Source organism: Lacerta agilis, chromosome 12 (assembly GCF_009819535.1).
Source record: "Lacerta agilis isolate rLacAgi1 chromosome 12, rLacAgi1.pri, whole genome shotgun sequence".
NCBI lineage: Eukaryota > Metazoa > Chordata > Lepidosauria > Squamata > Lacertidae > Lacerta > Lacerta agilis.
In genome coordinates, this window is record NC_046323.1 from 3,401,748 (window position 1) to 3,427,347 (window position 25,600).

At 41.5% G+C, this 25,600-nt stretch overlaps 1 protein-coding gene across 2 annotated transcripts in view; it reads left to right on the forward strand.

Moving 5' to 3' along the window:
• The window catches only part of GLI3 (GLI family zinc finger 3), a 253,319-nt gene that overhangs the window by 4,914 nt on the left and 222,805 nt on the right, over positions 1-25,600 (forward strand). For both annotated transcript variants that reach the window (XM_033165580.1, XM_033165579.1), the window contains exon 2: positions 22,747-22,909. In XM_033165580.1, coding sequence (XP_033021471.1) covers positions 22,786-22,909 — 124 coding nt within the window. In that variant the 5' untranslated portion in view covers positions 22,747-22,785. The remainder of the gene's footprint in view (positions 1-22,746; positions 22,910-25,600) is intronic.

Below are 25,600 nucleotides of genomic sequence, written 5' to 3' on the forward strand. Positions count from 1 at the left end.
GCAGTTGAGGTTCTTATCAACTCCCTAATCCCAGATCCCAGCAAACCTTGAGGGCATGCCTCAGATCTTGCTGAAATCATTGTAGACTCTCTCACAGTTTGCAGATTAAATATGCTATGTGTTCCTGGCTCCAACAACAGTTTTATGAGCTTACTAAGCTTCCTGTTTTAAGATCTCATTTTTCTGAAGTTTTTAGGAGCTGCTAAAGGCAATGCTGTCTGGGATAAGTAAGTGGCTCTTGTTAATTTAGAGACACTTCAGATATTTTATTCTGTCTGTAAAAATAGCCCAAATTGTTATTTTTAAATTGGAAGGCTATTTGCATTGAAGGAGCAGCAACAAAAAAGCATTCTTTCTAAAGGGAGATGCTGCTGTCCTCCGGCGTCTTGGGGGGAGGGCACAACGCTGTAAAGTTTTACATGGAACTTGATTTATTTGTTAATGGTGATTGGTCTGTCGAAAAATTAGACTTCGGTTGGAATTTCAGCAGTTAGGCAAAATCTCAATATCTTTGTTCCTTACTGGTTGTTTGATGGGTCCTGAGAAATTTCTACATCTTGTCCCCCTTGCCAAAAAGACTGCTCTACCACTGTAGGCAACCCCCCCCCCCAAATTGTAATAATTCACATAGTTTGAAACCAAGGATATTTTTCCTATTCCTACACCGGGAAAGAGCAATTTTGTCTGTTCCTTTCATCCTAAATCTTTTGTTTCCCCGTAGCTGATGAACAGTTAACTCCCAAGTTTCATTCCCTGCTGTAATCATGTTTATGTATTTAGCGTAAGAGTGGCTTGTTAAAAGAAGGAAAATACCTATATCATTGTTCAACAACATGTGTCAAGTTATTCCCAAGGGAAGTTGAGCCAATTTTGTGCTTAAAGGTTATTCAGTGAATGAAATTGTGAAAGCCCATTTGTCAAGGTACTGCGTGGTTTCTCTTAGTTTTCAACCCCCAAATTCATTGTCTCCCTGGCCCAGTCATTAGTCATCAGTGTATTAGCAATGCCTTCAGGCCATGCTGCCCAGCAGTACTTCTTCACACTACTCTAGCTCTCAAAGTGCACTCTGCCGACTTGCAGAATTACTGCACTGATTTCCACTTGGCTAGGTTTCGAGGTACCGTATATACTTGAGTATAAGCCTAGTTTTTCAGCACACTTTTTGTGCTTTAAAAGCTGCCCTCGGCTTATACTCAAGTCAACCATTCCTTAAGAAGTGTACAAGAACGGCGGTTCTTTACTCTCCCCAGGCAGCTTGTTCCATTCCTGAACTGCTCACATAAATGCAAACTTTAGACCCCAGAAGGCAGAAAGCCTATCAGTTAAGGAAGTATTAAAACCCCACAGGTGCTCACTTTCCCTGGCTCCTGCTTAAACAGGACAAGATCCCAGCCTTCTCTGTATAACACAAGGGAATATTGTTCTGTGGGTTAAACCACAGAGCCCTAGGGCTTGCTGATCAGAAGAATGGCGGTTTGAAACCCCGCAACGGGGTGAGCTCCACAGCAGCAAAGGAGGAAGAGGAAGGAGCAGCCCAAAGGGCTGCTTTCGGGCTGCTCCTTCCTCCTCCTCCTCCACAGCGGCAAAGGTGAACCGGCTTATACTTGAGTCAATAAGCTTTCCCACATTTATGTAGGGAAATTAGGTGCCTCGGCTTATATTTGGGTCGACTTATACTCGAGTATATACGGTAAGTCCCCTCCCTCCCTGCCTCCTCTCTAAGCCCCCTGCCTTCTTTCTTTCAGAGTCTCGCTTTCTGCAGAGACTTGGAGGTGTGCGTAGATATGGGAAGGGTCAGGGTTTTTCTTAAGGACGTTGTTGTTATGGTATGAACAATACGTAACCATTACACTATTTTCAGACTGCAAGTGGATTGCTGAACTGAGGCTTTCTGTGTTCTTTTAAGAGTTCTTTCATAGTTGCTCAGTACTGTATTCCATTGTGAGCATTGTTTTAAGAATTAGTCTCAGTATTAAAATAATTGTTTTTAGCCTACATGCTTCTACATGCTTACTCAAAAGTAAGTTGGTGCAGAAATAAGTCTTCTTAAGACCACAGCCCTTCCATGCACTTGCTTGGAAGTAAGTGCCATTAAATTCTGTGATGTACCGGTAAATAGCTTTGGTTTATTCTGCACTCCTGTGCACCCTTCCTAACTTAATCAGTAATTAACTTGGCCACGCAGGATGGTGTGGCTTGACCTTTTCAAATGTGTAAGGTTTTTCACAAATGTGCATTCTTGGAAGGAGAAGATGGAATTTTGTGATTCTTGGGGAGCGGATTCAAAAGTCCCTTCTGTCGCAGCAAAACAGAGCCGCTTTCTAGTCACTTCTAGAAGGGGGGGGGGAAGGTAAAATGTTCTGATACCAGTTTTACAACAAGACACAAGTGCAAAGCCTGAAATGAAGTTTAAAAGTTGGAAGGAAGGGCTTTATAAAGTGTGCATATTTACAATTGGAGTTCTTCTTGGGGCATGAAGCTTGTCATTCCTTTTACTGGAAAGGTGAAACATCTGGCTTTGCTTAGAATGTGAAAGACAGAATTCCTGGAGTTGAACCCCACGACTCTTAACAAGATCTTCCGAGAAGCCTTTGCTTAACGTCTTGATTGGTAAAAGGTGGGGTGCTGGGGCCTGTTATTTAAATGACCCAAATTGAAACGTTAAGTGCTCATGCATATAGTATTAAAATTGCCGCTGCATGCCAGAGTCTACTTTTTGTGGCTATATTCTTCATTCAGCTCCATTGCACGACACTGATAGATATTAATTTCATTGCAATTGGGATTGATGCCATAAAACAATACATCATTGAGAATGGAAAATAAGCCATGATAAAGTCCTTGTGCCACTGGGATTCAGCAGTTAGCAGCATAGGAAAAGGGAGTATTTGTGCCAACCTACAGCTGTAGTGTTCTTGTTCTTCTTGTTGTTTGTTTGTTTGAACAGGTGAAAGCAGGACACAAAGCAAAAAAAGGGAGAAAACCCCCAACACAGCTGGTATTGTGTGTTTTATTTATTGTTTTTTTTTGGGGGGGGGAACCCAAAAGGACCTCTATCACGGTCACCTCTTTTCACCAAAAAACCTCACCGCAAGCATTCCCATTGCTTATAACAATATCAGTTGAAGAAGTCTTCAGATTTGCTATTAGCACAGCAAGATACATGTATGCGGATTGTCCCCTTTTGGGGCATATTCTCATGCTTCTGAGTGACCAATAGAATAAAAGCCATGTGTCTTCAAAGGGTTTCTGCATGTGCTTATGTTACACAGGGGAATGTGAACGGTGACCTGGAATAAAAAATTAAAATGCACTTCATCCATGCTTTTTCCTACCAAAATATAGGGTGCATCTTCCCCCCCCTACATAAATGCTTATGGCAAATTCTCTCTTCTCTCCCCTTCCTCTCTCCTAATGGAATTTATGAATACACCACAGTAGAGCAAAACAGCAGAGCTTTGGACTAGTTTCTCTGGATTCTTCAGTAAACTTGCAATGATTTAGAAGGTGCAAAAACAGTTTTCTGTAGTTGTCAGGTACACTGTGCTATCAGTGCCAAATACAATTTACGAGATCAGACAAGTGAGTGTCTTCCCTCCCCACTCTGCCTCCCCCCCCAAACTTTGATTAGATACAAGATTTATGAATTTATGGGACATTGTTTGTTGCTCTCTTTTACCTGAAGGAGATACACAATTGGAAGAAGTAATTCAAAAGGAATCTAAAGGCTATCTAATTCAAGACTTGTAGAGTTGCAAGGGATCCTAGTGGTCTTACATAGTCCATCACAACGTAGGGATCCCCATCCAACCTCTGCTTAAAAACCTCCAATGAAGGAGAGTCCACTACCACTAGGCTGGTTTTGTTTCACAAATCTGTGTAATTCTATGAGATTCTCATTGCCTTCCCCTGATCAACTGTACCTCAGACTTTTGCAGAATGCAGATCACACAACCTTAAAAGCTTGCATTTTGCATGTTGGCAAGTTGCTAGTGATTTCAGTGGCATGTACACTTTATAGCAGGATGCTAAGTTCTCAAACAGTTGTTGGATTTCTACTTGCATCAGGAATTACGGAACTGAGTCTCAAATCAGAATCTGCAATAGAGTACTTTTTTATTTTAGTGCTGAGTTTCAGCTCTTGAAATAATAAATTAAAGTTCCTATTAAGTATTTGGCCCTGTCTCTTTTTATTCTGGTGCTGTGGAAGTAGAGTGTGTGTGATCTATGAACAAATGCAGAAGCACTGAGTAGACTATAAAACCAGATGAAGAGACTTTCCTAGAAGCAGATGCTGCTCTGAGCTGAGATTCATCTGTTAGGAGCTATGCTAGGCTCGTAAACAGCCACTTGAAAGCTTGCCTACGGTACTGTCTGCCACCAGACAACTAAGCAGGGAAGGTCACTCACCATCTTTAACTTACATAGGTATGTATGAGTAGGCAGGCTAGTAATAAAACGTATGACAAACTTTTAGGGGGTTGTTTGCACAATGGAATTGGAGCATTAGCTCATTTTAATTCAGTCAGTTTGTTTATTATTTATACTTTTATACCGGGGTGGCCAATCTTTTTGCGGCCTGTGGGCACGTTTGCAAATAGGACAAGTTGTTGTGGACACCACACACACACACACACACACACACACACACTGCATCCAAGCCTTTTTGCTGGCTGCTTCCAGACTCTGGAACTCCCTCCCTGGAGAAGCCAGACTGGCTCCCTCCTCCTCCTTTTTCCACCGAAGACTTTCTTGTTCCAACTGGCTTTGGCACCGGACTGCTTTTAATGAGAGAGCGGGTGCTGTGCTGTTTTATTGTGATTATCTGTATGCTTTTAATAGAGCTTTTATATTTCTATGCAGACACCTCCCCCACTTAGGTGAGGGTTATGTTCCTGGCCCCCCACGCATATAAGTGAAATCACGTAAATGGGGAGTGCCCTATAAGCACCTCTGAACATCCCCTCTGCCACTCTCTCTCCAGGCCCAAAATACCTTATCCAAACATATCCATAACTAGAATCGAAACTCTGGGGCCTGCACGTAGGGGTGTGTGTGTGTGTCTCCTCGTGAGTCACAAGGACTTTCTAGCTCTCTCCTGCCATTTCCAGGTTGGAATTGAATTATTTCTTTCTTTCTTGGTGCCAAGCATATATGCGGTTGTGCGCAAGTCCATCACACTTAAGTGTGTGTGTGTTTTTTTTTGGGGGGGAACGCTTGTACAGTATAGCTTTAATTCTATTAATGTTTAATTGTTTTTTATTGATTGTGCTTTTAGCTCTGTTCCTATTCTACCTGTAAGCCGCATTGAGTTAAGCTGCAATAGAAAGGGAGAGGGTGACCCTTTTGGCGTTGTATGTGGGGCGTAGGGGCGCCCACAGGCGCCGCATTGGCAACCTTTGTCTTATACTGCCTGTCCAACTCTCTTCTCTAGTAGCCTCTAGTCACATACAGTTTCAGGTGTGCAGCAGGTGAAAACATGGCTGCAAAGGACTAACCAGGAGCTTAAAGTGCATTTGTGATTCTTCCCTGGCAAATGGGGATTGCTGACAGGGCCGATCAGCTGAGGGCACCGTCTGCACTTTCAGCACCAATAAAAGTGTGAGGAGGAGGAGGAGGATGGTTTTTCCTTGTGTTACAAGTTATTCTGCCTCTGCATGTGGAAGTCCCTACTAATAGCCATTGGTATGTCTGTTTAATGAATTTGGCCATCTCTGCGTGTTGGTGTAGTGAAATCTTAAGTTGTGTGAAGAACTAATGCATTCTTTATTGTCAGCTTTCATTGCATGACTCCCCCCCCCCAATGCTCTAGTGTCATGGAAGATGGATAAAATGGTTGCTGTATTTATTTATTATTGCCATACCATTTGTAGTTTTATGAGCCTCTCATGTCTTCCCCACGGTTACCTTTTTATTTCCTTGTTAAATTCCCAAATGCTTCCGCTTTTGTAGCCTTTACAGCATCTTTTCCTGCTTTTTAAAATCATTTATACCACTATTCTGATAGAATAGAATAGAATCATAGAATAGAATCCTAGAGTTGGAAGAGACCACAAGGGCCATCCAGTCCAACCCCCTGCCAAGCAGGAAACACCATCAAAGCATTCCTGACAGATGGCTGTCAAGCCTCCGCTTAAATGTCTGTGGGAAATTATTTAATAAAAACTTGTGAGATGGCACAGGCTTGAATTTGGTCCATAGAGGTTTCCTGGAATCCAGAAGCGATTCCAACTAATGAGGTCTTCTAAAACTTTTCTGGAATGACTAACTGAGGAATGTCTCACTTCTCCATCTTCTGGAGAGATGAATTATACTAAAAGAATTTCAGCAAATTATACCCAATTTTTAGAATGAACAATTAACAGCCAAGTTAAAATACGCTATTCCCCCAAAGAAATAGAATGAGAAGCACTGGGTATATACTTTAATTGTAAGAAAATCTAGATTATTAATATCAGGGGCAATCCCATCTGTGGTAGTTCAGGTTTATGGGATAGGATACAAATTAGGGAGAATTTCTGTGTGTTTGTGTGAATCTTCATCTGTTTGTTGTCTGGTTCAGAGAGATATACAGAATTCTAAAATGCTTTCATCTAGCAATTGCATCTAGGAATAGCGCATAGCACTCTGTAATCCTAACATCACTCCTAGTTACCCTGTGAGGTAAGTCATTGTTATTCCCATAACACTGATAGAACCTGGAAGGTGATGATTTAACATGGGTACCCAGTTAATTCATGTCTGAACAGGGATGTGAACCTTTTTTTCTTTCCTTTTTTCTTTTTAAAGGGCTTTGAGGGCTACTTCACACATTACATGGAGATGAGGTCAGGTCAACAGGGACCTACAGCTTGTTGCAGCTGAGCAACGTGCCTTTGCATTTTCATGCCTTAAATCAACAGTGGGCAGTCTACCGGCTTGCACATCTAATTTGTTTTTTTACAAGAATTTGAGGTCCACCAGTTAGAGCCTGGTGCAAAGGACATCAAAATCAGGAATTCTGAGACCCAAATTTATTCTGAGTTGCAGAACTGAGCAGAACTCACAATTCTTCCACTCGTAAATCCATTCCTGGTTACCCTTCACTTTCTTTATTTCAGCAGTATATTTCAGCAGGAGGGGAGTCATTTTGTTGTTGCTATTGTTAAACAATTTGAAGTAAAAAATACTTGCTGGCCTAATGCAAATCACCCAGAGATCTAGCAGTAGATGCAGCTCTAGCTTCTGCCTACCTGTGCTTTAGAATACAATATGTACTGTATTTAGAAGACAGCACGTTAGTCCTGATTCTTCTGCAGGTAGTGCTTTGAGGTACTTCCTATGCAGGAAATGTATTTGAAGAATGCTGTATTGGAAGTGGAAGTTTGTGGAAAATACTTGTTGTCTGAAGTCAAGAATAGAGTTGTTATTCCTGTGAGGAAAAATGCATTAGCTTGGCATTATCCCTAGTTTTCACTCAAAAAAATTGTTGTGCAGCAGAGTGAGGGTACCTGTATTATGAAGGTTTTTAGCTGAAATGCAATGTTCCCCTCAGGGTGGATTTGATTTAAATCAAACTGATTTAAATCACTAGTCAGTAAGGCTCAGGGTGGATTTAAATAAAAAAAAATCTGATTTAAATAAAAAAAATCCACCCTGAGCTTTACTGACTAGTGATTTAAATCACGATTTAAATCAGTTTGATTTAAATCAAATCCACCCTGGTTCCTCTCCAGTGTGCTGGGGGGGGGGGAGGACTTAAAGTTCAGTGGTAGAACATGCTCTATTCATTCATCTCTATTCATTCATCTCCAGCCCTTTCTTACCCTGAGGAGCTCAGGGTGGCATATGCAATTTTTTTTTTTTTTAATATAAAAAAAGCTTTATTTTATTATTCGCCAATACAACTATTAATACATTCGCATATTACAAACAAAATAAACTAACATTCACTCATTATTACATTCACTCATTTTTACAAACAAAGTAAACTAACATTCAATCATTTACAGAAAAACAACAACAACAAAAACAACAGATAAAGAACAGAAACGGAAAAAAACAAAAAATTCGACCAGTCTTCCCTTGCATCCTTACATCTGTTTTCCCCACCACTTTTCAACACCCCCCTCACCCTGTGCTTGACTTCCAGTCAACTCAGCTGCAGTTCATTTCCACTTATCCTTTTTCTTTCAACACACTGTTATTCCCATCTCTTATTTCTTTACAATTCTTTACAATTCTCCTTTATTATTCAGCTTGTTTAATATCTAATATTTATAACAGAACCTGTTTATTACAATAGGAGATCCGACTTTTCAACATAATTTTGTAAGTACCCTTTGAACGCTTTCCAGTTTTTTTCTGTCTTTTCTGTTGTGGTCCTTCCAATTTCTTCCATTGTTTTGGATATATTGTAATATTCTAAAAGTTTGGCAAGCCATTCCATTTTTGTTGGAATTACCCCGCTTTTCCAGTTTTTCGCTATCAGTAGCCTTGCGGCTACTGTTGCGTATAGGTATAATGTTTTACTTTCTTCCTTTAGGCTTCTTGGGACTATTCCCAGTAGAAAACCTTCTGCTGTTTTTTTGAATGAGTGCCTAACCATTTTTTTCATCTCATTGTATATCATATCCCAAAATTGTGCTATATCCGAGCAATTCCACCATATGTGCATCATGGTGCCTTTCCCAGTGTCTTTCCCAGTGTTGCATCGCCAGCAGATATCTCCGCAGTTTTTATTCATTTTGGCTATTTTTTCCGGTGTTAAATACCATCTGTGTTGCATTTTTAAGTAATTTTCTTTCAATATATTACATCTGGTAAAATTCATATCTTCTTTCCATAATTTTTCCCATTGTTCGAACATAATATTTTTCCCAATATCTTGTGCCCATTTAATCATAGATGCTTTGACTAATTCGTCTTTTGTTTTTTTCTCTTTTGCAATTTTTTGCCTCCTTTTCTCTTCACAAGAACTCGTTCTAGTAGGCTTGGCTGAGAAGTAGTGACTGGCCCAGGGTCACCCAATGAAAATAATTAGTGGGCTGTGATTTGAACCCAGGTCTCCTTGATCTTACTCAAGTCTGGCTCTCTTTAGAAGCTTCAATCCATAAAAGGGACCCAGGTGGCACTGTGGGTTAAACCACAGAGTCTAGGGCTTGCTGATCAGAAGGTCGGCGGTTTGAATCCTTGCCACGGGGTGAGCTCCCAGCTCCTGCCCACCTAGCAGTTTGAAAAGCACGTCAAAGTGCAAGTAGATAAATAGGGACCGCTCCAGCGGGAAGGTAAACGGCGTTTCCGTGCGCTGCCCTGGTTCACCAGAAGCGGCTTTGTCATGCTGGCCACATGACCCGGAAGCTGTCTGCGGACAAACGCCGGCTCCCTTGGCCTATAGAGCGAGATGAGCGCCGCAACCCCAGAGTCGGACACGACTGGACCTGATGGTCAGGGGTCCCTTTACCTTTACCTTTAGGTTCAATCCATAGCATCTCCAGTTAAAGGATCTCAAGTTGCAAGACTGGGGAAAACGTCTGCATGAAACCTTGGCGAGGCACTGCATATAGGACTAGGTGGAGCACCAGCTTGACTTGCCATACAGCAGCTTCACCTGCTGCTTTCTCCAGGGTAAGGAGTTGTTCATTGGTTTGGTTTGCACATCATGCTAATCCCAACGATGCCTTTGTGCCAATTTGTGAGCACCTGGGTTCCTGGAGAGAAGATAATGGCTGTTCTGCTCCTTTCCGTTTGTTCCACTGCTGTGCTGAGCTAAGCCATAGTTTGGCTTGGCAAGTTGCCTGAACTTGGGCTCATGGTTTAGCTCTCCCAGAAAAACCATGAGCCGTAAACCTTAGGGCATACTTTGGTTGCAGCTCGTGGTTATTCTCGAGAGCGTTAAACCCATGAGTTCAGGTTTGGAAGTCTTGCTAAGTCAAGCTGTAGCTTAGCTCAGCAGCAGAATGACGGAGCAGCAAAGCAGCTGCAATCTCTCCTGAAGCACGCATCTTTGCACCACAAGCCATGCTTAGATGTAGCATGGCATGCAGGCCAGGCCATTGTGCCAGTCACTTCTTCCTTTTCATATCCACTTTAGCTTTCTCTTGGGATAAAATAGACAATCTTCCAGCTCTGTTCTCTTTGTGCCCTGTTTTCTTCTGTGCTCGGTCTGCTTTTCCCTCCTCCATTCAGCACCCTACTTTAGCTGGATGAATTGCAGCACGCACATACTGGCCTCATGGGGATAGTGCGACATTTTGAAAAAACCAAAATTGCTAAGCAAAGTTGTACAAATGTTTCTCGCTTTAAGTGGAATGTATTTGTTCATAAAGCTTGCTGTTTTCACCTAATAAATGGAGTTAAATCTGAAAAATCTTTGTGGTGCCTGTGACACGTTTTTATTTGCAGGCATGGGAAGCTTTGTCCTGGAGTGATAAGTTGTGACCAGCACATAGCAAAGGACTTTCAGTTTATGGACCATCCTCTGCTTCTCAGAAAATGTCACTGTGGATCTGCACAAATTATTGTTAAATGTTTTTGAGGGCTTTGGGTTTTAAACATGCCCAGCGCAAGCTTGTATGAATATAAATAAAACAGAACTTGTTTTAAATTGTCTTGTGTGCATTCTGAATGGATCTGATAACAACGGAGATTTCTTTAGTCTTAAATATTCCCAGGGAATGGAGTAGCAAATTTTGATACCACTGATAAAGGACGCTTTATGCTTGAAAGAAGCTGTAATTTTCTGATTGTTCTACATGCTACCCCTTGTGTCTATTCACTTTTACATGGTTTTGCTCTGTTGAGACAGATCCCTAAAGATTGCCTCCACTAGTATAGATCAAAGTGGTGCAAATGAACACCCCAAATACCCAGAGTCATTTCTGAAAAAATTAAACATCCTGTCTTTGCTTGCACACTGATCAGGGCACTCTAGATGCTGATAGCAATCAGCATAAACTTTCCCTACTGCTGATGTAATGATGATGAATGCTGCAGCACTGTTGCTTCAGACAGCTCTTCTCAGTGGATGCAAACCACTTGTTAATGAATGAAATACAATTCCAGAGGCATCAAATGGAAATGACGGAGATCGGAATTTGAAAGAAGGCGATCGGTTAAAAGGGCAAAGACAATAAACCAACAGATGCAGAAAAGTGTGCTTCAAAAGAATTTTTTTAATGCCCTTCTTACTTTGGAAACCTTGTAGGGTCAATGAAGATCAGTAAAGGGGATGGATTTCATCTAAGCTTAGAGGTTGGCCAGATGGCTTGCATTTTTCTGCACTCCTGAAATTTGCCAACTTCTGAATGCTTCAGGCCAAGACCATTCTTACAGGTCCAAGCAGCTGATGGAGAATGGCTCATTTCTCGCATGAACTGTTGAGGTGTCATAAGAAAAAAGATACTTGCCCTCCTGTTTGTTCACCATAGCAAGTGCGTTAGAATCCATGGTCTGGATGAGCCCTAGCCAGCCATTTGAACTTACATGACATGGGTTTTTTTTCTCTCTTTTTGCCTGAAAATGACTCTATACACAGTACTAAGAAGTTCTGAAAATGAAATCACACTTTGTGCTTCTGGGGTTGCATACGAAAGGAAAGCTTGCACATATCCTCAGTAGTAACAATCCCTCATTCCTGGTGTGGTCACAGCATTTTGCCAAGACAGAAAGCCATGACTTATTTCTGGAAGTGCAAAAGCAGGAAGAACAGGCGTGGCTCCTCGGAACCTCTCTTCTGCATTTCTGAACACACACAATTCATGCTTTAATTACCCACATGCATTTTTTTTTATTTAACAAAATTTATATACCACTTGCTAGTAGTAAAAGCTCTAAGCGGTTTACAAAAATATTAAAATTATAACTAAAAACAGATGTCAATTAAAAACACTCAGCAATCATTAAAATCAACAGTAACTAAGATTTTAATATATTAGCGTCCATGTGTCTGGATAGGCTTGCCCTAAGCAGAAACCTTTTCAGTGGGTGCCAAAAAAAGCCAAGAGGCAGGGAGTTCCAATGTGTAGGGGCTGCCACACTAAGATCATTTTCTTACATCTGTGGCATGAGTAGTATGTGGCACCTCAAACAGTGTCAGTTTTGCAGTTTGAAGTGGTTGAGTGGGCACACATGGGGTAAAGTGATCCTGAAAGTAAACCCATCCCAAGCTATATAGCAGTACTCCCACCCCAGACATCACATCTTCTCTTTCAAGGGAAGTGCAACGCTATCTAGGGCAGGCATAAGAGCACCCATCAGGTCAACCGGGGTGACTCAGTTCCATGGGCAGGACTGAACCCCAGTTGGAATGGATTAAAATAATCTGAGTTGTCCAAGAATGCTTGCAGCTGCCCCACCACATCTGGCCACCATCTTCCCCCCAATTTGCAAGTGGTTAGTAGTTACTCCTGTCCCAGCAGTCCAGGACTGCTTTCTTTAGGAGTGATCTCACCACCCCCTCATGCAAAGAAGTGTTCCACTTTCTCCGAGCCCAGTCACTCAGACCCCTTCTGCCTGATGCAATAAGCCACAAGGGACAGGGATCAAGAGGGCATGTGGTTGGGTGTATAGGTCCCAGTAGCTTGCCACACCACCCCTTTCATGTAGCTTGGAGCTAGGGAGGAGGGCAGTAGCGTGCCCCATTGCTGCACTTGGAGAAGCTCTAGAGCTCAGAGATACCACACACATTCTCCATAGGAGAGGTTCAGAGTCAGTGATGGCCACCTTAAGCCAAAATTTGTGGATCCCTGAAAGTACAACTTACAGATGCATGCAGAATGAAATGCCTCAGCTGTATAGTAATACACAGATGTAACAAGTAGTATTTTTTTGCATTATTTATTATTTTTGTATCCATTCAAATGAGTCACTCATTTTCCTTTTTTCAGAGATCGTGGTCTGACAACTTGCCTGTATCATCATTCCAGTTTAACCACAGAGTGGTGCAAGCTTGCATGTTGACGCTTTGAGAAGCAGAGGTGCACCTGCAGGCAGGTTGCTGGCCTGAGAGGGATTAGCTTGAAAGTGGGGCTCAGATTAATTTTCTGAATGGGCTCAAGCCTGCGGGAAAATCGCGAAAGAATCAGGCATGGTTGAATGGGAAAAGACCATGACTGTTTGCTTTCACAGAGGAATGTTTATCCCTCTGTTTTACCTATGAAAGTTCAGGGTTGTGCGTTTTTCTCCCATCATTCTCATGCATATGCAGGCAAGGGGCAGTACCATAACTTACAACGCCTAGCGCCCCAGTCTTTGAAATAATGGTTCGGATTCAGTTCTCAAGAAACTCTCAACTTTTTTCTTATCATGTGCGACAATTGAATACGGAATTCCCCCCCACCCAGCTGTTTTCTGTTTTTTCTTCCCCTCTGTATCTGCGTGTTATTTTTCTGCTTTTATACTTATTCTCATTTGTTACACAAATCATTTTTATTGTATTTTATATGTGCTTATGTCAATAATTTTGTTTAAAAATCTAAAAAATAACAATAAAAGCAAGGTTAACTCTGAAAGATGCACGTGGGGCATTGAAAGAAGGAAAGAAATACCAGGGAGGTAATGATTGGAGATTTCAAATGTAAAGAGAAGCATCATCCTGCAAAATCTGATAGATTATGTGTTATGAGGGGGGGGATACCTTGGCTTTTGGTTCCTTAATTGTTATGTAAAATAACCACTACTTCAGCAGCCTTTAAAAACATAGACTTACTGCTACTGTGATTTAAGAGGAGGATTGTTCAGATATCTATTACCCTGATACGTATGTGATCCAATCATTCCTGCTTTTCTGGTATCATCATTCTCTCTGTTTTTACCCTGTTTTGTCATTTAGGAAGGCTTTTGGATGCCTTGTCATTTTTTTTGTTAGTGTGAGTTGCTAAAGATTTGCCGTTCTTCACACTCAGCCCCTTGACTTGGGTTTCTGGAAGTGAACACTCTGAGCTTTGGGAGAGTAGATGCTTCTTGTTGTTACTGCACTTGGATGCAAATACATGCAAATCAGCACTAAAACACCATGCAGAGGAGAGTCTGCCATTTCACATGCTGGATTTGGAGACGTTGGTCTTGACAACACAGCATTATAGAATAGTTGTCCAGTATGCCATTACTGAAAAGAATAGACTCCCTGTTTGCGTTTAAATTGGTGCAAGTTGAGTTTCTGGACAATAACACAACAGGTTTTTCAGATCCTTCTAGCAATCTCGATCAGGGTTAGGGCATTTTTCATTGGTGTGAGAAGAGAGATGCTGAAATATGTTAAAGTGCCCCTCTTTTCAACTATGGAGTGTTGGGAGAGTAGGTTCCCTTTGCTGTTTACTTGCGTTCAGGGTAAGAGTAGCTATGGATAAGGTAAGATCTATGGAATGCGGGTGGTGCTGTGGGTTAAACCACAGAGCCTAGGGCTTGCTGATCAGAAGGTCGGTGGTTTGAATCCCCGTGATGGGGTGAGCTCCCGTTGCTCGGTCCCAGCTCCTGCCCACCTAGCAGTTCGAAAGCACGTCAAAGTGCAAGTAGATAAATAAGTACCGCTCCAGTGGAAAGGTAAACGGCGTTTCCGTGCATTGCTCTGGTTCGCCAGAAGCGGCTTAGTCATGCCGGCCACATGACCCGGAAGCTGTACACCGGCTCCCTCAGCCAGTAAAGCGAGATGAGCGCCGCAACCCCAGAGTCGGACACAACTGGGCCTAATGGTCAGGGGTCCCTTTACCTTTACCTTTATGGTGCTCCTGCATTGAGCAGTTTCTGACATTCTTGCTTTAGGATAAACATTTTTTACTTCCAGGGCAGACTACTTTATGAGTTGCTCCTTAGGTGTGTTCACACTCAGTTGTATCTGGGGAATGTCAAGAGTTTTCTGCAGCTTTTTGTTTTGGTTTGGTTTTTTTGTTTTTTTGTTTTTTTTTGGACAGAGACGACAGCTTCCATTGCAGGTAATAATATCCTTTGAGAGCTCATCAAAGAGAGGACTTTGAACAGGTCTCCCAGTGACTGGAGGGTGTGTGTATTAAAGGACTTAAAACATCCCTATATTGCTCCCTTTCCTGCTGCCCCATGGATCTTTTTTGCCCCTTTAAAATTTTGCATTCATTTAAACATTTTGAATTCTTTCAAATCTAGACCTGTTGATCAGAATGCATTTAGCAAATCAAGTAGCTTCATCACACCTTTTCATAATGAAATTGAACATGGAATTTGAAATTCTTTTTGGGAGTATTATTTGAGCACAAGGATCCCAAGCTGTGCTTAGCCGCCTCTCCCTCCACCCCCCACGGTGCTCTAGAGTGGTCAGAGAACACGTCCCCGCCATTTACGTGGGTTAACAAGGCAGCGCTAAAGCTCTGGATGAAGGAGAGGGGCTTGGAGGAAGCATTTCCTGGGCTTGCCAGTTATTTTAAGGTGCTGCAAAATATGCAGTAGGGCCAAGAAACCTGGTAAGAAACTGAGTGGTTTTACACAAATGCAAATAAAACAAAGAAAAGGGTGGAATGGCACTAAAGTATGCTCTTATCCTTTGCCTGTTTTTGCAGTGTGGTTCAAACCACAGCTATTCCTGTGAAGCTGAGGTAGGTCAGGTAGGCCCTTAGTAAGTAATATTGTGGTAGTGAAAACCAAGTATACTGTGACAGATATTATAAACTGACATAAAAATCTAAAACCTAGCTGAAAGTAGCCTTAATGTGTTTTAAAATACTAGTGGTGCATGCAGCAACAAATAGGTTTTAAATGAGCAAAATGTCCCAAAGTTCGTTGATAACATTGGTGCCTTTTTTTGCTCATTGGCAGAAATTCTGGAAGCCTGGAACAGAATTATTTTTGTTGAGTGACTGAATAAACTCCGGTATACATGGTATCCCATGTGTCTAAATATCAAGACTAAAAATTCAGGGAAGCAGATTCCTGTATTTCAAGGCATTGCCATCCTGATTTCATCCTTGAGAATATGTAAGCTCTGAAATGGCAACTTAGTTAAAAAGTTGTCGCCTTAAAATTAAAGGTGTATGTGGAACTGGGGAATTTTTTTGTAATTGACAAAATCTGGTGCCTTATGGAAATTTTTTGTTACTAAAATAAATGAGTGGCTCATAGTTGGAAGATGTAGTGAGACCAGTCATACGGTTCATGTTTTGCAGGATTGTACAATCTACGACTGTATGATTTATGAACACACACACGCACACAAATATAAAATCAACTCAGTGGGAGACAAGCTTTGTATGTGCAGACTTCTGTTCATATGGGTGGTTTTTTTTTTTAAATGTTCAAACTCTCACCTATATTCTGAAATGGTTATTGCCTAGCAGATGGAGTTGAAACGCAAAGCCTCTGGTGAGCACCAGCTTGATGACGGCTACTCTCTTAGTCAAGTTGAAAGAACTCATAAAAGAAGTGGGTGAGAGTTTCCAACGGTAGACTTCACACTGCTTAACAGTAGTGTACACAATTCACTCGAACTGTCTCATGCAATCAAACAGGTGACATTAGACTGGACAAAGTTTGAAAATTGAAGCTTCCTTTTAAGGGGAAGCTAGATGAGCTATTTTATAAAGTAAACTTTTGGATTTCTTGATCCTCAACCTACATGCTGCTGAGGATTCCCAGTTAAAGAGCTGGGTGATTTGATGGCAAACATTTGTCTATAACTGGCCATTGTTTACCCATGTCAGAAAATATGTGTTGTGAATGTGCTGCTACATAGCTGTTGGTGGCATCTTGGACATGTAGAAATGGTGAGATAGGAATTAGAGAGTGTGGGGAACCTAGAGCAGTTCATTATCCCAGCCAAAGAAGCCTAGAAATTGTTCTATAAAATAAGCAGAATTGTAAAACAAAAATAAAATAAATAAATCCTCAAAATGCTACTGTTTCCATGGTTCTTTGGAGAAAGGTGTGAAAGTTAAATCAGTTTCAGTGTGGGTTTTAACCACCGCGGATGCGTAGAGTACAGTTGATGTGATCCTATGAACCCATTTGGCCAAGCTCGTGGTGCCACCTTTGTCTTTCAGGTGCCTTAGAGATAACCCTCAATATTCTCACATTATGTAGATGCTTTGTGTGTGCATGGAGAATTCGTTCTCCCTTTGCATTTCTTTTTATCTCATAATAAAAAATAACATTAAAACTGTGTTTCTTTACTGCCATAGACAAGGATGGCAGGTGGGGGTGGGGAGAAAATGTGAATGGTTTTTGGAGGTCCTCAGATCTCAGGCATTTCTCTACTTTGACTCACCAAGAGCATTTTTCTTGTTTGAAGCCTTCCATATTGTTCCAATATTTGACACTAAAGTCAAAGTCCTAAGTTTGCTTCTATAACTGTTTCCTCAAGACCTAACTGCTTCAGCCCTCCTGACAGGCTGGGAGAAAGCTGGATTTAAGGTTCAACTCCCTCCCATAGTGAAAATTCCATGTTCTGGTCCAGTTTTAATTTGCATGGTAGATTCCTAATTTATTGTTAATAAATGTAAATTGCCTCAAGCACTGAACTAGCTAGATGAATGCAAAGCACTGCTTTTTTTTAATAAAAAAGTTTGTGGTCCATGTGTCAATTATCAGACTAAGCAGAACTTGTAAGTACAATGGTTCTCAGTTTGCAGCTGGCCTCTCTGGAGAGATGCAAAATAAAACCAAGGGAAGCATGCGTTTTCTCTGGCCCTTCCGTGTGTGTCTCGCAGGGTGGATTTGATTTAAATCATATCGATTTAAATCATGATTTAAATCACATTGATTTAAATCATGATTTAAATCACATTGATTTAAATCATATCGATTTAAATCATGATTTAAATCACCAGTCAGTAAGACTTGATTTAAATCACTAGTCAGTAAGACTTGATTTAAATCTTTTTTTTTAACATAAAGACTCATTCTTGCTGGTATTATCTTAATATTTACAACTGGGAAGAAGGGCCTGGAACCTGTGAACTCTTATTAGTTGACTGGCAAGCACTTCAGGGTCTCACCCAAGGACTTACAGATCCCTGTTACTATTTCCTCCACCACCCCAATGGATTTGCGTCTACATTCAGGTGCCTATTCTGTACAGTTAAGTGTTAGTGCAGTTGTTGGAACCCAGTGGGATTGGGAAGAGGTTGCCAGCCCTGAAGTGCCTTCAGCACTTGCCTCAAACCCGAGTTGCACTGACATGCAACTGACTTGCACAATTATTACACAAAGATCCCGAGACTTGTGGAGTATTCTGCTCACAAAATTGCACTTTCATTTTTTCTGCTTCACATTTAGCTACTTGTGCAGATCTATTCCACTCCAAACCGTCTATTCATTGAACCTCTTGGAACTTAGCATTTAAGAGGTAAGGGGTTGATATAAATTTGCAAAGGAACAATGGGGTTAAGGTTTTTCCTCAACTCTCTATGTTTATTTTGTAACATTTTACCTGCGAAGAAAAGGCACGTTATCTTTGCAGACACAAATTCACACTTTTGAGAACTGCAAAAACAAGCATCTGTGATATCTTCTCGTTAGAAAAACTGCCCCAAATAATCTTACACAAACCTCTGGAAGAGCATGACATTGTGAATGGATTAATGGAATTTATTTACCCCCAAAAATAAACATTGCATATAAAGCCTCATGCTACATAATTAAAAACAAATCCTTATAACCCTTTGAACTATAATATAACATAAGTAGAAAACTATCCTTAGAAAGATTTTTCCTCCAAAAGCATTTCATTTAAAAAAAAATCTGATTTAAAAAAATAAATTGATTTTTTAAATTTTTATTTTTAAAAAAATCATAGATTTTTATCCACCCTGGTGTCTCTGTCGGCTAGGAGCTGGAGGTTTTGGAAAAGACTGATCTAAAACTTCTCTTCCAATTATGCTAGGGTGTTTTTGTTTTTAAACAAACAAACCTGTGTGGAGTTTTGTCTGTGGAGGAGCATTCAAAAGTGGGGGAAATAGACTTGTGTTGATTAATTCTTGCATTAAATAGTTTGCATACTCTTCTTGCCCTTTCCAGCATGCATCTGTGCTGTGACTTCAGGCATGTGTGAGAGAAGAGGTGAATCAGCAAGCAGCGAGGATGTGGCTGTAGCAGACAGAGAGATCATATGAGCCCATAACCAGGGAAGGATCCCAGTGTAGCCACGCTTGCTTTATGTGGCAGAAGATGGGGTGACTTGCTTTGCTGACTAGTTTATTATGTTAATTATTATAAACAGCACCAGCTGTTTATCCTGGCACTGTCCCTGGGGAATTACTGATTAGCCAAGGTTGCAGGTTCAATCCCACCATAGCTTGTCAACCTTTCCCTTTTTTGTGGGAAATTCCCTTATTATAGCATTGGGAAACAGCAGGGAGGGTTGACAGCTATGGTATGGCACAGCTGCAGATTCCTGCATTGCAAGAAGTTGGACTAGATGATCCTCAGGGTCCCTTCCAACTCTACAATTCTATGATTCTGTGATTCTAAGTGTTTCACTTTCCCCATGATGTACAATACCTGAGCAGACATGAACTATTTCCTAGATGGAGTTGTGCTGCCAATGACAATGGCATTCAGGTTGGAGTCCTTCCTCTTCAAATTGGAAAGTATGGAAAGGCGAAGAGATACCAACGGTGGAAGAATGGCAGATGAAGATGATGGAATATATGGAACTCGCAGAGCTGACCGCCAGAATCCGGGACCAGAGGGAGGAGAAGGTGTCAAGGGATTGGAAGAAATTTAAGGATTATTTAGTCAAAACAGTAAAATTGAATATTTGAGCAGAACTAAATAGAATAGCGGCTTTAGTAGATATATGTTAGATAAAATTGTTGGTAAGATATTTTTGTGTGAAAAATTTAATTATTAGGAATTGTGTTAAGATTTGGTGTTAAAGTTAAGATATGATTAAGCAAAGTAAAGTGTATTAAAAATTGAGTTAATGTGAATAGAACAAGATACAAAGCTACCTTGAAGATATATATGATTTTGAAGACAGTGGAGGGAATGGGGGAAGTCCCTCAAAATAGAGAAGATAGTAACAAGAAAAGTAAGAGGATAAATGTTAGTTTAAAGGTTTGTATATGTTTCTTTTTATTGTGATTGTTTGATTATGTTTTTGTATTGTGTTTATGTATTGTATTGTGTATTTTTATATTGTGAATGTTGTTGTTTATGTTATGTTTTCCCTTTGTCTTAATAGAAAATAATAAAATCTTATAAAAAAAAAAAAAAAAGGAAAGTAAGTACTCCAGGCTGCTTTGTGGCTGCTTGGTGTGTGAACTCTTGAGTAGATCAGTTGGCAAGGAGATGCAGAAGGACTCTAGCAACAGGCTCTAGCCGACTAGGAAGTCTCATCTGCCACCGAAAGTTCATTTGCAAGGAGCTGAGGGCACAGAGGAAGATATAATAGAGGCATCTGTTTCTCCCAGAGTGAAAAGTGATGGAAACTAATGCAAGTCCTAGATTGGGTAGGGAACTGGATTGGGGCAGTGGGCTGGATCTTTATCTCCCCCTCCCACCATGGGCCAATTTAGACATGTGGATGGGGCCACCCATTCTTGCTTGTACGGTTCGAAATTGAACTGTGCAAGCAAAGTCAGTGCCTGCAAAGTGCCATCCACCAGATGATTATTGGGTCTTGCGGAGAACTATGCAGCAAGCTACTCAAGGCCTGGTGATCAGCTGATAGTTGGAGCTTGCGAAACCAGATGCCCAGTGACTTGTGGGTGCTGCCAGTCAGCAGACTGCCTTTTAGCACTGCCACATCTTTATGGTCTGTATGAGGTCAGGTGGGCCTGGTTTGGTTGAAATAGCCTCGAGGGACAAATGGGAAGATCTGATGGGCCTATTTAGGCCCATGGGCTAGATGTTTCCCACTGTTGGCCTAGAAGGTCTGGTGGTATAACTTAAGCCTTCACCTTGTGTGTCTGTGTCTATGTGTGAGTTAGAGCTCTTAAAATGCAGCTAATTTTGTTGCTTGCTGTCGTTTTTTTAAAGCAAGCGACATGCCATGGTGGCAGTGTGGAATGGTTAGGGTGTAATGTTCAGATTTTTTCTCTATTGTAATGGTTCCAAGCCCATGATTATGTTTTGTGAAGCTTACTTGAACAGATTGCCGTGTGTTGCTTGCCGAGAGGAAATGCTGGACGGCAGGTTGGTGTGATGCAAATCCAAAAGCAGGAGTACATGCACCTCCCTTCCCCTCTTGGAAAGCCACAGTGACCCACCTGCCTGGTACCCTCACCCAGTAAGCCACTTATGGGTGGTAGTTTGCCGTTATTTCACAGCTGCACAGAGAATTACCTGCAGACCTCTGAATTTATATTGTGTGAATGCTAGAACTCCAGAAAGAAGGAGGAGCAGATTTAAAAAGGGTGAATGGCAAGTAGCAACAAATGACCCCAAAGCTAGCTGGTGAAAGGGAGGAAAACATTATTTGTTGCCTTCAGTGATTTTCATTTTAGGGTTGTTTAGAGAAAGAGATTCCATGGTTACTAGCAATCATCCCCCCCCCCCCGTTTTTCACAGGTGTGCTGCACTAATAACCCTTTTCTGAGTTACATTTCTAAAACAGACAAAACGAACTGTTTATATGATCAACCTTGAAGATATAATTCACTGCAGTTTCACTGGACTGATGTAAATGCTGAAGTTTAAATATTTGGATTTATAGTCACATGGATGATCAGTTCAGCTCCTGCTGTATAGTTCCAGTCTAGGATGACATCGGTGGAAGGGAAGTGTTGGCTTTCTACCAGAAATCTCAGTTGCTTTGGGGCACAGTGTGTGTGTGTGTGTGTGTGAACATAACCAAGCTTCCTGTAAAACCTTGAGTTCCTTCCATGCTGCCTGGAAGTAAATTCTAATGGATTTATGTTACTTGTTTCTGTGTAGCACATTAATAAATTGTAGCACATTGAGGATGGCAGACTTAGAAAATGGAGTTAGTGTTGGATATGGCTTTGGGGCACTTGAGTTTGAATCTCTGCCCAGTCATCTTGCGTCTTGTTCTTGGCTGCTGGTCTTCATCAGGTGGGATGGGGCCTAGTACTGTGTCACAACAGCAACACCATCACTATTCAGATATATGGAAGAAAATTAAGAAGTTTGTTCCCAAGTGCTTCTTTGGGCAAAAACTTGGTTGTGGGTCTGAATGGTGGGAAGTCTGTGATAGTGCGTCTGTGATGGTGGGGAGATTATGTGGCGGAGCAACTGCAAGGTGGTAGGTGGGATGTTCCTTGCTTTCCTTTTCTGTGACAATCCGTGAGAGGAAACAAACTGTTCCAGCTCCAGACCTGGTGTAGTTTAGGACCTGTTTGGGGTGGGCATGTTGGGGGAACGAGGGGACTTAGAATTCTGTGTCTTCTTGGCTGGCCCCAGAAGCCCCCTGAAGCCCCCTGTTTTGACTTCAGTGCCAGTAGGACTCTCTCCCCCCCCCCCCAGCTTCTGGGAGTTTCTGGCCGTTCTATCAACAGACTTCTTTCCCCACCGGCAGAGTGGCACATGCGCCATATCCAATGGTTTTTCCATGGTTTTAGGATTGCAACTTAAGTGAAATAAATTATTGATCTTGTTGTGCTAGTTGTACACTTTCGCAGCCCAACTACCCCCCAAGGTTGTTAGCTTCTTGGAGGAAGAATGAGGCACAAAAGTGATAAATTAAAGTTGATTTGTTGAGCGTTGTGATATGGTCTGTAGCTCACTAGTGTCGATATACAACATCCTCTTCTCTGGGTGAGAAATGCGGCTGGGTTTTTGTTTGGGCTTTTCGCCTCCTCCTGCTCCTGTTTTGAAGTTTTATGGTTTTATTGTTTTATTCAGGTATTAGTGTGAAGAGAGCTGAAGTAATGAGAAGTCATCATGGAAGCCCAGTCCCATAGCTCTACCACGGGGGAGAAGAAAAAAGTTGAGAATCCTATAGTGAAATGCTCCACTCGAACAGATGTCAGTGAGAAAGCTGTTGCCTCCAGCACAACATCCAATGGTGAGTAACAGCAGGGATTTAGTAGCAGCCAAACCTGCAGTAATTTAATGTGTGCTGCATTCCTTGTGAATTGAGCTTTTGCACCTGGATTCAGCATTCATTCTGAGATAAGGCTAAACCAGCTAGCAGGCAGGGGAGATGGGAATGGGAACGTGTGTGTGCGCATACACACACACACACACACAGAGAGACCCCTTTTCTGGTGCCAAACCTTGTATTTTTCTCCAAAATATCCAATTTGAACTGTAAATAGTGATGTTATTTATTATGGAAGTTCCTGTTGTGGCTTTTTGGAAAAGAATTGTGATTAGCTTGGGAAGTATGCAAATGCCTTGTGTTTTACATTGGAAATTGTTTACCCTAATTAGATAATTGGTTAGTGCAAGAGAGACAAAAGTGGCCTTGTCAAAAATTAATGGCAGGGCTTTCTTTCTTTCTTTCTTTCTTTCTTTCTTTCTTTCTTTCTTTCTTTCTTTCTTTCAACTCCTATTGTAAACATCCTCTCTTCAAAATCTCCTCATGGATTTCTTTAACCACTCACCGTGAAACAGTTAACTTATAAAGAAAACATGCTCTTTTAAAGAAAAGTAAATATATAGTTTGCAGAAATTTGCTTGCTTCCCTCCAGAGTGCCTTTGCTCACTCGGTAATTTGACATGTACACTGACAAAGCTTTCTCTTTCCCCCCACTTCACGATTAAATTGAAAAAGACTAAGGTCATTGTTCAAAACCTCTGTTGTAGCGACTGAACCACCTTTGCTTCACAAAATAGTAAGAAGAAAGGAAGGAAAAAAGAATATGACTTCTGTTGGAGGTGTAGTTTTAGAAGTAAACGTAGCAGCTCACTCTCTGATCTAGTGTCCTATGATTTTTTGAATCAGATCTATCAGATCTCTGAATATCATTTAACACCATACAGGATAAGTTGGGTGCCTCCACTCACCTGTAATATGCCACAATAATATGTATTCTTCTTCTTATTTGCTGAATGGTGCAATATTGTAATGCTTCCTTGAGACTGATGATGAACCAGTTTTTTGTTTTGTTTTGTACTATCCCTGTCTATCTTTTATATTGTGTATCAACTGAATCAAAGGTTTATGCAAATACAGTGGTACCTCGGGTTAAGAACGTAATTTGTTCTGGAGATCTGTCCTTAACCTGAGGTACCACTTTATCTAATGGGGCCTCCCGCTGCCGCCGCCATGCAATTTCTGTTCTCATCCTGAAGCAAAGTTTTTAACCCAAGGTACTATTTCTGGGTTAGCGGAGTCTGTAACCTGAAGCGTCTGTAACCCGAGGTACCACTGTAATAAAACTTGTGGGAGATTTGTTGAAAAATATGTGGCTGATGCAATGGATAAGCTGTACAGCAGCTACATTGTGTGAAATTGGTAAGATGACACACAGTAGCATAGCTGTCAACTTTCCCCCCTTTTTAAGGGAAATTCCCTTATTCCGAATAGGATTCCTTGCAAGAAAAGGGAAAAGTTGACAGCTATGCACAGTAGTGCTTCTTATCTTGGCAGTTAGATGTGTCTCTCAAACAGTAAGGTGGACCTGGAACTCATACCCTGTGTATTGATCCTTGACAGTTCTGTGGACCAGCAGCGATGATCATAGAAACACACACTTGTATAGTTGGAAGGGACCCAGAGGGTCATTTAGTCCAACCCCTTCCAGTGCAGCAATCCTGCCCATGGTCCTTCCTGGGTGGTCTTGAACCACCAACCTTCTGATTAGCAGTCAGATGCACTGACCCATTGTGCCACATTGAAACTCCATTCCTGTATATTGGAAGCTGCATGTTTTGAAGCCCTACAGATGTGCAGAACATTGTGTTGGTAGCACCAGTGGGTGTTGGGGTGGTGCCTGTTCCTTTCATGGCATGTTCACAGAGCAGTGGAGCAAATGACAGTTATACCATGAGTGCTACTTACAACGTAAGTAACGGGAATCCGGTGGCGCTTTAGAGAATAAGAGTTAGTGTGGCATACCTTTGTGGGCCTAGTTCAGGCTTCCTCAAGCTCGGCCCTCCAGATGTTTTTGGCCTACAACTCCCATGATCCCTAGCTAGCAGGACCAGTGGTCAGGGATGATGGGAATTGTAGTCTCAAAACGTCTGGAGGGCCGAGGTTGAGGAAGCCTGGCCTAGTTCATCAGTTGCAACTATAGAATGAAAATATGTAAGCTCTCAAGAAACGTGTTTCCTTCCGTTCATTGTTGTGTTTTTCTTCTACTTGAATCAAGTATGCTTGATTCAGTTTTATTTACATAAATCACATTCATGTATGCACCAAACAACCAGAAGTGGCTCTAAATAAACTAAAGGGGTGCTTTCTGCTTCCACAGTGACCTATGTAGGAGCTCGTCTGGGCTACTTTGCTTGATCATGCCTCCAAGCATTTAGGAATGAAAAGCAAGTTGTACTCATATATCTTGAGTATGTTACTTCTAACCTTGGTGGCGTATCGTGCATACGCTCCTAATAATTCTTAGTATTTGCACAGAGCATTCTGAGTGTTCAAAGTGTATATATACATTATATCAGTAATCCTTACAGTTCTTGTAAGATAAGCCTGTTAGGTAGGAATGGTGGGGTGTGCGTGTTTGGAGTTGAGGCAGTGATGGTTTATTACCTGAGTCGCCAATGGCTGGGATGCATTTTGAACTGGGGAGTCAAAGCATTT